The 13,851-nt window shown below is 42.3% G+C and overlaps 1 protein-coding gene across 1 annotated transcript in view; it reads right to left on the bottom strand.

The window, feature by feature from the left end:
• Positions 1-13,851, bottom strand: part of si:ch73-337l15.2 (glutathione hydrolase 6) — a 65,681-nt gene that overhangs the window by 13,602 nt on the left and 38,228 nt on the right. The window contains exon 2 of the mRNA XM_060842649.1: positions 7,519-7,769. Within this exon, the coding sequence (XP_060698632.1) occupies positions 7,519-7,769 (251 nt within the window). The remainder of the gene's footprint in view (positions 1-7,518; positions 7,770-13,851) is intronic.

Here is a 13,851-nt window from a genome sequence, read left to right on the forward strand (position 1 = left end):
TACTGTGGGTGTAGGGTCACATAGAGACCAGACAAAGGTAAGGTTGGCAGATTCCCTTCCCTTCCCCATGAGTGAACTAGATTTCATTTTGATAATCGACAGTGATTATGTAGTCGCCACTGGCCTAACATTTTAATTAAGTACTTCTACTGAATTTATCACTTAATTCCAATTAAGTAAGTAATGCCAATTCCAAAAAATATATGACAAATGAGATCACCAAGACTTGCCTGACTGATTGCTACTCAGGACAAAATCATCGTGTTTCATCAATAACAGAAAATAACTATTTATTGTAACAGTTAACTGTAACATAAGAAAAAGAAAGGATTTCTAATCTATTTCTGTGAATTTATCACTAAACCCCTTCAAATGTATTAACGTATATATTAATGTAAACAAAGTTTGAAATATCACATGTCCAGACAACAAATAAAAAGTTGGTTTTCCACAGTCTTTTTGGTTTGAGCAATGATAATACACTATTGTCTGTGTTTGATAGACTTTCATTGATTTCATACTTGATCAGTTTGACTTAGGTTTTTTCTTTTGTTTTGAATTCTCTCTCTAAAGCTTCCTTGGTTTTTATGCTGTTTTCCCAGATAGCGTCCAAGAGGGAGGGAGGGATGTTTTCTATTTGTAGGCTCTGAAGGTTTGTTTAGTGATATTGTCCAACGCCCATTTCAGTTTGTAGTCCCCACAATAAAATATATTGTCTCTTATAAATTCAGATTTCACCATATGCCACAGTGGGACCCATGCCCCTGCTTCCAGAACATTAGTCTGGGGTCTGGACGATGAGACCAGTGACATTAACACTACATCACTGCTGCCCACTGCAAAATGGAATCTTCAGCACTACCGCTCAAATTTAAGTCCTGATAGACCTCACTGTCATTTCAGTCTTGCAAGGTGGGAAGCATGGTGGCTCAGCAGTTAGCACTGCTGTCACACAGTGCCAGAGACCCTGGTTCGACTCCTGCCTCAGGCAACTGTCTGTGTGGAGTTTGCACATTCTCCCCATGTCTGCGTGGGTTTCCTTTGGGTGCTCCAGTTTCCTCCCACAGTCCAAAGATGTGCAGGTCAGGTGAATTGGCCATGGTAAATTGCCCGTAGTGTTAGGTGCATTAGTTAGGGGAATGGGTCTGGGTGGGTTGCTCTTTGGCGGGTCGGTGTGGACGTTTTGGGCCGAAGGGCCTGTTTCCACACTGTAGGGAATCTAATCTAATCTAAAACCTCTCTGGCCATAAGAAATAGGAGCAGGAGTAGGCCAATCAGCCCATCAAGCCTGCTTTAACATTCAATAAAATCATGATTGATCTCACTACAGCCTTAACTCTTCTTTCCTGTTCCCTATAACCCTGCGCTCTTTTTTGATAAAATATACAGATTGTTTTTGGCATTCAGTTAAAGCCCTGCCACTTATTTGCTAGTTCCACGCATCCTATTCTTCAAACGATCGTGATATATGAAGCCCAGTCTTAACAAAGACCCTGCCTGCTCAGTATTTTCAAAACTGGAAACAGAAGACTTGGGGGCAGAAAAGTGGGATCAAGGTTCAATCGTTTAGACAGACACAAGTCTCTGAAAGCCTCTTCCCCAGAGGGCAGTGAAGACAGTGAATATTTTTTTTAAGGCAGAGATAGATTGACTCCTTTGTCAATTAAGAATCTAAGGGGAAAAATAAGAGTAGGAAAGGGAATTAAAGGCGACAGTCAGATCAGATTTACGAGGGGCAATGACCTAGTGGTATTATTGCCAAACTATTAACCCAGAAAATCAGCTGATGTTCTGAGAAACTGGGCTTGAACCCAAACACAGCAGGTGGTAGAATTTAAATTAAATTATAAATATCTGGAATAAATCATGTATATATTGATGATCATGAAACTACTATTAATCGTCAGAAAAACTGGCTCAGTAATGTTCTTCAGGGAAGGAAATCTACCTTCCTCACCTGGTCTGGCCTACATGTGACTCCAGATGCTCAGCAATATAGCTGACCCTCAATTGCCCCCTGAAATCTGAAAAAAACCCTCTCATTCAGTTGTATCAATTGCTACGATGTCTCAACAAAGTGGTAAGAAAAGACAGACCACCTGGCATCAACCGAGGCATCAGAAAAGACAATGGTGGGAACAGCCATATCAGCCTGCAAAATCCTCTTCACTAACATTGGAACAGCTGTTTCAGAGTGGTCAAGGAACAGCTTGACCAAGTCATGTCTCACAGAATCATTACAGACAATGTCCCAGACACCACCATTCCTGGATATGCCCTGTCAGGTCAGACTCAGCAGAAGTGGTGGCACAGTGGTGTACAGTCAGGAGAGAGTGGCCCTGGGAGTCCTCAACATGACGTCTCATGGCTTCAGGTTAAACATGGGCAAGGAACCCTCCTGCTGATTAACATATACCATCCTCCCTTGGCTGATGAGTCCGTAATCCTCCATTTTGAACAACAGTTGGAGGAAGCACTGAGTTTGGCAAGGGCACAACGTGTACTCTGGGTGGGGGATTTCAATGTGCACCACCAGGAGTAGCTTGGCAGCAGTACTGCTGATTGAGCTGGTTGGGTCCTAAAAGAGGTGGCAAGGGAACCAACAAGAGGAAAGAACATGTTGACCTCACTCTTACCAATCTGCCAGCTGCAGAAGCATCTGTCTGTGACAGTATCGGTAAGAATGACCACCACATAGTCTTTGTGGAGACAAGTCCCACCTTCGCATTGAGAATGACCACAACCAAACTGATCAGATCTAAGCTCTGCCACATCCAGTTATGAATGGCAGTGAACAATTGAACAACTCAGTGGAAGAAGAGGTTCCATAAATATCCCCATCCTCAGTAACGGAAGAATCTAACACAAGTGCAAAATGTAGGCTGAAGCTTTCACAGCAATCTTCAGCCAGAAGTGCCAAGTGGATGATCAATCTTGGCCTCCTCCCAGCCTTCAGCTAATTTGATTCATTCCACGTGATATCAAGTGTGGCCAGACAGGCTGCTCAAAATGAAGGACTTATGAAAAAAAATGAACAATAAATGAGACATGCTGTGAAATTGAGGCAAGCCTTGGCCATAAGTGACAGTGCTCAAAGACGCTACAATAAACAAGCTGCAGAATCCAGACAGGCTGCAGCTACAGACAGACAGTACATAATGGACTCAGCAGCTGCAGACAATACAATTTACACTAGAATTTGAATTGAATAGAAATCACCTGAATGCCATCCCCAGGACAATCGGAAACATTGAGTTGTTTACCAGACGAAGAGACACCTCACATCCTTACATGGAAAGGGCTACCTGACCTACTGGCCCCAACACGTCCAGAAATGGATACCATCGACATATCAATGCCTGGTTGAGTCCAATCGATCAGTGTGATCGATCTATTGATGGACATCAAAGACCCTCCCAAAACAGCACAAAGACTTCCAGGTATAAGAATCACCACTATACCACCTTCGGGGGAGGGGGATGGTGGTGGTGGTGGTGGTAATGCAAGACCAACCACCAAGAACAGAAGATACTCTTGGGACCACCAGGAGAAGACGACCAGATGATCATTGCCTAGATGGATCAAGGCCTAGATTTAGTGTGGTGGGATATGATCATCCAGAGTTACATTAGAATACAAGATAGAGCATTAGATTTATCGTGTAAATTGTTAGCTTATAAAGTATTTTGTTTTTATAATATTAGCTGTGTTAAATGAATAAATACTATTGTTTATTACTATTACAGGTTGACTTGCTGTTTGTTTGCTAAATATAGAATTAAAACACCCCATGTGGGAGGTGCAACACAGGAAACTGTTAAGGCACTGATCATGCAAAGGTTAATGGGCCTGACAACATTCCAGGAACAGTACTGAGGGCTTGTGCTCCAGAACCTGCCACTCTCCTAGACAAGCTGTGCCAGTATAATTACAACACTGACATCTACCTGACAATTTGGAAAACTGTGTATAGATGTAACCTATACTCAAAAAACAGGACAAATCCAACCCAGCTAATTACTGCCCCATTCGTCTACTCTTGATCATCAGCGAAGTGATGGAATATGTATCAACAGTGCTATCAAGCAGCACCTGCTCAGCGATGCCCAGTTTGGGTTCTGCCAGGGTCACTCAGCTCCTGGCCTCTTTACAGCCTTGGTTCAAACATGGACACAAAGAGCTGGATTCCAGAAGTGAGGTAAGAGTGACAGCCCCTGACTTCAAAGACGCATTCAACCAAGTGTGGCATCAAGGAGCCCGAGCAAAATTGGAATCGATGGGTATGGGGGGGGATGTCAAATTACCCCCTGGCTGGAGTCATACCTGGCACATAGGAAGATGGTCATGGTTGGTGGATGACATTGTGTCAGCTCCAGAACCCCTGTGCAGGAGTTCTTCAGGATTGTGTCCTCGGCCCAACCATCTTCAGTCACCTCATTAAAGGCCTTCCATCCATCGTAAGGTCAGATTGGTGAAATTCGCTAATGATTGCACAATATTTAGCACCATCCATGGCTCCTCAGGTACTGAAGCAGTCCATGTTCAAATGTGACAAGAGCTGGACAATATCCAAGCATGGGCTAACAAGTGGCAAGTAACATTCAGGCCACACAAATGTCAGGCAATGATAATCTCCAATAAGAGACAATCTCACCACAACTTCTTTACACTTAATGGTGTAATCATCACTGAATCCTCCACTTTCTTTGGGTTAACATTTACGAAAACTCAACTAGTCAAAGGCTAGAAATAATGCAGCAATTCTAAACCCATTTTCCATGACTTGACAACACATATGTTATGGTGTTTCAAGTGCTCATCTAAGTATTTCTTCAATATCTTCATTGAATGCCTGGATTGTTCATGAACGTATGATGATGAGAAAGACCTTCTGAGTCACATACTTGTAGAACTAGAGAACAGGTGTAGTCCAGAGTCTCCATTATTTATTGGCTGTCCAAACCATCTCCCCTCCCCCTACCACTGCTCCATATTGGCAATTGGCCTTCAGCCAACTATCTAGTCTTGAAAGCTCTAAGTGACCATGACGATCCAAAGTCTTTTCACAAACACTGTTTCAGATAGTCATTACCTTTTGTGTGAAAAAGTGCACGCTGGCATTACACTGAATGGTCAAACCCCAATTTTAGGATTATGTTGCCTGACTCATGATTCTAATAGCAGAAAAAATGGTTTATCTTTATTTACCTTTCCAATTCCCTTCATCCTTTTAAATAGCTCAATTAGAGCTTCCATTAATCTCCTATTTTCAGGAGAAATACAACTATGTCTACACGACTGGTGCTTAGAGTTAAACCCTTTTTACCTTCTTCATATAATGTACATTATGTAACAGAAGATGGTGTTTTATAGATATATAGATTATAGATCTATATATTAAATATTGGCAGAGTGCAAAAAATGTGTGTGTACATCCTGTCACGCTTTAGAGTTGAGGTGTCATAATAATGTGCTCATTCAGCAAAACTAAAACTGAAACAAACACACTTAAGTGAACCAACTGTCAGGGTGCTCAAAACTGTAAGTAATTCAATTTCATGGTTCTGCAGATTAATTACTCGAGGTTTTGCTGGCTTAATGGCTTTAATCAAGGACTTTTGACAGAGTTACAGACTTTGCAACTCCTCACCAGTGACCTATTAACCCAGAGATGATCTGTATGGGGAAGATGTGGACGATGACAGCAGGAACACATCAAGAACTTTTTTTTAAAAATGCCTCAAAGCAAACTCACTCATTTACTAATTTCAGCCAGCAGAACTATATAAACATACAAAGGTAGGAGCAGGGCTAAGCTAGTTTACCCCTTGTTTTTAAATAAAATAATGACTTATTGTTTTTTGACAAGATTTGTAGCTCAGGTTGATGGTAGTATGTCAGTTAGCTCACTGAGCTGGATGGTTTGTTTTCAGATGTTTTGTCACCATGACTCATTATTGAGAGACTCTGGTGAAGCCCTGGTGGTATGTCCTGCCTCTCTATTTACAGATCTTGCTTTCTTAAGGTGGGTGATGCCATTTCCAGTTTTTTTTCAAGGGAAGGTATCTGGGACCTAAATCAATGTGTTTATTGTTGGAGTTCTGGTTAGAATGCCATGCCTATAAGAATTCTCATGCGTGTGTCCTTGTTTCGCCTGCCCTAGGATGTGTGCGTTGTCCTAGTCAAAGTGGTGTCTTTCTTTGCCTGTATGTACAGAAACTAGTGATAGTGGGTTGTGTCTTTTGGTGGTTAGTTGTTCATGCATCCTGGTGGCAAGTTTCCTGCTTGTTTATCCAATGTAGTGTTTTTGTTTTTACAGTTCTCATGTGGTATCTTGTAAAAGACATTAATTTGCTGGTAGTAGCTAATGGATCCTTTAGGTTGTTGTGGTTCTGTTCGCCGAGCTGGGAATTTGTGTTGCAGACGTTTCGTCCCCTGTCTAGGTGACATCCTCAGTATTTGGGAGCCTCCTGTGAAGCGCTTCTGTGATCTTTTCTCCGGCATTTATAGTGGTTTGAACAGCCAGGGAATTCCTAGAGGCATGACACTCACCCACCGATTCAATCAACAAGCACATCGACCTGGACCCAATATACCGGCCACTGCAACGGACAGCTGGAACGGACAACCAGAAGCGACAGATTCAAACCACTGTAAATTCCGGAGGAAAGATCACAGAAGCGCTTCACAAGAGGCTCCCAAGCACTGAGGATGTCACCTAGACAGGGACGAAACGTCTGCAACACAAATTCCCAGCTCGGCAAACAGAACCACAACAACGAGCACCCGAGCTACAAATCTTCGCACAAACTTTGGATCCTTTAAGTTCATTAGTCATTGTTTATGTGTGTTGGTAGGATTGTGGGCTGATGCCAAGGGGTCTGAGTAGTCTGATATGTCTTCAATGTAAGTTAATGTGGTTATGTTTTTGGTTGCATGTGTCTGCTGGTTTGGGTTTGTTTCTGAGGAATCGGCTGATTGCGTTTATTGGGTACACGTTTTTCTTGACCGTGTCTTCGATTCCACATTCTCACCTACCCTGATCATGTTCGACTTCCTTGTTAGGTCAAGAATCTACCTACCTCTGCCTTAAAACGACAATGATGCCATCTCCACCACTCTCTGGGCAAGTGACTTCCAAAGACCCAGAACCCGTTAGAAAAAAAACTTCTCCCCTCAATCTTAAATTGGAGACCCTTTATTTTCAAACTGTATCCCTGAAATCTAGTCTCTCCCACAAGGGGAGACACCCTTTCTGCACTTATTCTGTCAATTTTGCTCAGGGTCTTACGTGCTTCAACCTCATCCTTCTAAAATCCAATGGACAAGGTAAGCCTACATCCAATCTTTCCTCATAAGTAACCGTCACCCCCTGCAAAGCCAGAGCCTTTTTTGTCCATTGACCTTCACTGTGGGATCATAGCCTGAGAGATGCTCAGGTCACGGGAGCCAGTGTGAACGAGAAAGAAGTGAGCAGGATCGGTTTGAAATTGAAGGGTGTGGAAACTCTCCACTGACCTGAATCAGAAATCACAGCGACATGGTGATAAACCCCATGTTCATGGTGGTGATCAGGAGCTACTTTGTTGCCTTGGTGATGATGAGCCTTTGCATCATTGGCACAGCTGCCTTTCCCGGGAGACTCCAGGCTGCCGTAGCTTAAAACGTGGAATCCAAAATAAAAGCCAATGCCGAGCAACACCAACGACACACTGATACGGACGCAAGACTCCCGCCTCTGACGAGAAATTAAGGAGCGTGCTGATGCCCTAAAAATAGAGAAAACCGTTGTTGCATTCTAGCCCATATTTATTTGGGATAGGGGAGGGAAGTGTAGGTAAGGGCAAATAGATTCAGATAGCACAGAAGACGACCATTCAGCCCATCATTCCACTTTCTGGAAGTGGAGACTCACTGTCTTCGTCCACATTCTTTTCCCATGACCTAGCAAATATTCCCCTTCTGAATCACACAGGGAATTGAAATTACTTTGGAATTATTGAATGTGCTTCCATCACCTTTTCAGGCAACGTACTTGAGGTCACAACAACTCGCTGTATGTGAGATTTTTTTCGTTCTTAAATAAAGAAAATATGTGGAGTGAGATAGAGCTTTGAAGTGATCATACTTTGTTCCTTGCTTCCAGCTCCAGGCAGCTATTTGCACCATGAAAGCCTTATCTTTGCTGTTGGGATTCAGGCCAGTTTCAGTACTCAAACATCCTGGCAACACTGTGCTCTTTATTTATTCCATTCAGGCTCAGCCTTATAGGTTCCTGACATCAAGAATAGGCAAGATACTATTATCTAATCCTTTTCACCATTTATATAAAGATGTCAATGTAGGAAATGACAGATTACACTAAAACAGGCGGTGTAGTGGACAGCGAAGATGACAATGGGGCTTTGATCAAATGGGGCAACAGTCTGAGGAGTGGCAGATGGAGTTTAATTTGGATAAATGTGAGGTGTTGCATGTTGGTAAGGTAAATCAGGGCAGGACTGATACACTTAATGGTCAAGCCCTGGACAGTGTGGCCGAACAAAGAGATCGAGAGGTGCAGGTGCGTAGTTCATTGAAAGTAGAGTTGCAAGTAGATAGATTGGTGAAGGAGGCATTTGGCAGGCTAGTGAGTATAGGAATTGGGACCATCATATTGTGGCTGTACAGGACATTGGTGAGGCCATTTTTAGAATACTGCGTACAATTGTGGTCACCTTTCTATGGGAAGAAAGTTGTTAAACTTGAGAGAGTGCAGAAAAGATTTTTCCAGGACTGCAGAGTTTGAGCGATAAGGGGAGGCTGAATAGATCTTATCTGTGGAGCATCGGAGGCTTAGGGGATGATGTTATAGAGGTTTATAATATCATGAGGGGCGTGGATAAGGTGATTATCCAAGATCTTTTTCCTGGGTTAGGAGTACAAAACTAGAGGGAAAAGGTGTAAGGTTGGAGGGGAAAGATTGAAAAAGGACCTAAACAATAACTGGAATAAAGAATCCAATAATGACCTTGAATCCATTGCTGATTGTTAGAAAACCCACTTAGCTCACTAATATCCTCTTGGGAGGGAAGCCTGGTCTGGCTTACATGTGAGTCCAGACCCACAGCAATGTAGTTGACTCTTAACTGCCCAATGGGGAATCAGGGATGGGCAATAAATGTTGGCCTGGCCAGCAACACCCTTATCCTATGAATGAATTTTTAAAAAGGTCCAAAAGGGGAAAATGGAGTTTAATTTGGGAAAAATGCAAGATGCTATATTTTGGTAAAGTGAACCAGGGCAGGACTTGCACAGTTTGTGGTAGGTCCCTGGGGAGCATTGTCAAACAGAGATCTATGGGTTCAGGTACATATGCATCACAGTAGACAGGGTGGTAATGAAAGTGTTAGGCATGCTTGCCTTCGTTACTCATGGCTTTGAGATTAGGAGTTGCGACATCATGTTACTGTTGTTCAAGATGTTTGGTGAGGCCATTTTTGGAGTACTGTGTACAGTTCTGGTTGCCCTACCATAGGAAGAAAATTATTAAATTGGAAACGGTGCAGAAAAGATTTACAAGGATCTTACTGGGACTGGAAGGCTTGAGTTATAAGAAGAGACTGAATAGCCTGGAACTTTCTTCCCTGGAGTGTAAGAGACTCAGGAGTGACCTTACAGAGGTTTATAAAATCATCAGGGGCTTGAATAAGGAGAATAGCAAAGGTCTTTTCCCTAGGGTAGGCGAGTTCAAAACTAGAGGGCATAATTTTAAGGTGACAGGAGAAAGACTTAAAAGAAACTTGAGGGGCAACTTTTATCACATAGATGGTGGTTCGTATGTGGAATGAACTGCCAAAGAAAGTGGTAGAGGCAGGTACAGTTACAACATTTAAAAGACATTTGGCAGGTACATGAATAGGAAAAGTTTAGATGGATATGGGCCAAGCACAGACAAATGGGACGAGTTTAGTTTGGCAAACCTGGATGGCATGGATGAGTTGGACCAAAGGATCTGTTTCTGTGCTGTATGACTTTATAAACGTTGAGAATAAACTTGCAAGCAATATCAAGACAGACAGCAAGAGCTTCTTTGAATATATAAAAAGGAAGTGAGGGGTCAAAGGAAACATAGACCCTTTACAGAATGAGACTTGAAAAATAATAAGGGAGAAATTAGGAAATAACAGGGGTGTTGAATAAATACTTTGCATCAGGCTTCACAGTAGAATAATACTGGTAGCATTTCAAAAATACTAAATAAAGTGGAGAGGAAATACATACAATAACTACCATGGGAGAAAAAATGCTCAAGAAACTAATGGAGACTAAAGATCGACAAATCCCCTGGACCTCATGGAATACAAGCTAGGATGTGAAAAAAAAATAACTACAGAGATAGCAGTAGTAACCTTCCAAGAATCATTAGATTCTAAGGATTGTCAGATCAACCCCATAATCTCATTGACTGACAGAGCAGATGTGATGGGCTGAATGGCCCACTTCTGCTCTTATATTTTACAGTCTAATTGTTAATGTAGAGAAGGTCATCATTTAGCCCGTCATATCGGCACCATTTCTCCAAAGGACCAATTCACTCTGTGCCATTCTCCTACTTTCTCCCTGTATTCCGGCACATTCTTCATTTCAGCTAACAGTCTAATTCCCTTTTGGATGCTTCCTGTTCTAAACAGTCCTATCGTCTACAATCTCTCTTCACAATTGAAGATTTCTATCCCTTAAAACATCTGCTTGATTTTTTTCGCTTTCTATGCAAAGTGTTCACATCCTTCTGCAACTGTGGAGCCCAGAACAGGACACAGTACTCCAGCTAAGTGGCATTATCTTGGCTGAGTTCCCCACAATCAAATATTCATCAGAAACTGACCTGGACCTGTCATACAATTACTTTGGCTCAAGAACAGGTCAGAACCTAGGAATTCTATGGCAAGTAGATCAGATTCCCCACTATCTACAAGGCACAAGTCAGGAGTGTGATGGAATACTCCCCACTTGCCTGAACAAATGCAGCTCCAACCACACTCAAGAAGCTTGACAGCATCCAGAATACTTGACTGGAAACATATCCACAAACAGCACACACTGCTGGAAGGAGGAGTGAATATTTACAAGGAACACTGCAGAAATTCACCAAGGCTCCTTGGACAGCACCTTCCAAACCCACAACCTCGACTAATTGGAAGTTCAAGGACAGCAGATACAAAGGAAACCACCAAATGCAAGATCCATCCAGCTCACTCACTATTTGCCATTACTATAGTGTCGCTGGATCAATATCCTGGAATTCCTTTCCTAAATGCACTGAGGGTGTAACTACATCAACTACAACGTAGCAGTTTCTGAAAGCAACTCATCACTAGCTTCTTAAGGACAATTACAGATGGGAAAAAAATGTTGGACCAGTCAGTGACGATCTGTGGGGGGAGAAAAGTACATTTTTTAAAAAGGACATCTGATGGCAATCATTCCTTAGGTCCTTCACTGGAACCACTTTTGTATGCGAGGTGTCTACATTACGTACAATATCCCATCAAACTGAGTCCTGGGTAACAATCCCTCTTGTTATTTTCTCTGCTTCACAGACCTCAGGAGGCAGTGACTTCCAAAACCAAAAGTCAATACTTGGAATGGTTTTGGCACACCAATGAGTGTATGCCGAACCTCTGAATGGCTGCCAAGCAGTTCAGAGGCAATGTCATACCGGCGACCAAGGGAAACAATCCCAAAGCAAGAAAGAGCTTGAGAGGGGAGGAAAGAAAAATCAAACTTTTTCTTAAATTGATTTACAGGATGCAGCGCCGCTGCCCAGACCAGTATTTGTTCGTCATCCCCAAATGCCAATCACATTGCTGTAGGTCTAGAGTCACATGTAGGCCGAATCAGGTAGGGACAGCAGATTTCCTTCCCAAAAGGGCATTAGTGAACCAGATGAGTTTTCACAACAATTGACTGTGTTTATGTGGGCTGGCTTTTTATTACAGATTTTGTTCCTATCAAATTCAAATTTCACAATCTGCCATGGTGGGATTCAAATCCACGCCCACAGAACATGAACGTAGGATTCTGCACTGTTAGTTCAGTGACACTTCGACTATGCTCCCACCTCTTTTTAATTGATATTGCGTCTCTCCGATCACTCCCTGGCCAATGAAATAAGTTTGAAATGTAATCTCTTTTGCAAATCTGTGCCACGAACAAAAATGAGATCCAGTAGCATATATTGAGAAAGAAGGCACACTTAGCGATCTTTGGGTGAAGGATACGTCAGATCATAAATTTAACTGAGAAACACCGTGGTTTTCATGGAGTCAATACCACAGGATCTTTTACATCCACTCAAAGGGAGCAGAAGGTAACTCAGTTTAATACATTAACTGGAAGACAGCACCTCTGACATTGCAGTGCTCTCCCAGCACTGGCCTGTGAAAAGCAGCTGAGATTGAGACCTTGAGTCTATGTATCTAGTGCTGGAAGGTGGGACTAATGTAGATTTAGTATAGCTTTGGTGGTGCTGACTTGATGGGCTGAAGGGCCTCTTCTGCATTGTGTGATTATATCATTCCAGGGTTCTTAAACAGGGAGTGAACTCATGGAGTTTCTAACTCAGGGGCAAATGATCAAATAAAGGCTGCGAACTCAGTTCTTAGAGGCTGAAACCTAAGTGAATAATTTATGCAGTTTATACATATAGTCAATATGCAGAAGCACGTATGTGCTAAAATCTAATAAAGGTGTATAAAGTGAAGAAGCATTCAGAACATGGCAGAAATCTAATCAAAATAGTGCCATAAATCTGGAGAGCTAGGTTTGAATTGCTTATGGCCATTATGAAAACTAAATCTTAATTGAAGCTTTGAAATCATTCCGCTGCATTGGACCTCAATAGGTGCATTGTTTGACCTGGGGTCTCATAGCTAGCATATACATTTCCCTGAGCTCAGCAAGAACACTCACAAGGAACTTTGCTGTCGGTGCAAATCAAGTCTCGAGTAATCAGATGGTGTCAGGGAACCCAGATTATCAACTGAAATGTAACGACTACATATTTGTCAAAGGAACATCTGCCACCAATTTCTTCAAAATACTTGCACCGATGACAAAAATATTGGTGAACTGCAAGACTATAGTCCTCTTGAAATATATCTGATGAGGCAATTAAATAACAGTAGAGGCCAAGCCATTTATATAAATTAATGTGCACCCACAGCATGTTCACTGACAGTTTGACGATCTGTCACAGATAATAAATTTTTGATATATCATGGGCTGTCATTTATTCCTCTCGATTGTGAATTAGGTGGAAGGTCAGGCTCCATCATACATTTTGCACCAAGTTTGAACAGTATTAATCAGAAGACTAAGCAAATTCAGAGCTTTGAGCAAAAGATCCAGACTTACAGTTCCAACGCAGTACTGAAGGAATCCTCATTTATTAATGAGGAAGCCCTAGTGCAATACTGAGGAAATCATGTAGACAATAAACAATAGACAATAGGTGCAGGAGTAGGCCATTCAGCCCTTCGAGCCTGCACCGCCATTCAATGTGACAATGGCTGATCATTCCTAATCAGTATCCTGTTCCTGCCTTATCTCCATAACCCTTGATTCCACAATCTTTGATGGCTCTATCCAACTCTTTCTTAAATGAATCCAGAGACTGGGCCTCCTCTGCCCTCTGGGGCAGAGCATTCCATACAGCCACCACTCTCTGGGTGAAGAAGTTTCTCCTCATCTCTGTCCTAAATGGTCTACCCCGTATTTTTAAGCTGTGTCCTCTGGTTTGGGACTCACCCATCAGCGGAAATATGTTTCCTGCCTCCAGAGTGTCCAATCCTTTCATAATCTTATATG

The sequence above is a fragment of the Hemiscyllium ocellatum genome, chromosome 2 (genome assembly GCF_020745735.1).
Source record: "Hemiscyllium ocellatum isolate sHemOce1 chromosome 2, sHemOce1.pat.X.cur, whole genome shotgun sequence".
NCBI classification, from domain to species: Eukaryota; Metazoa; Chordata; class Chondrichthyes; order Orectolobiformes; family Hemiscylliidae; genus Hemiscyllium; species Hemiscyllium ocellatum.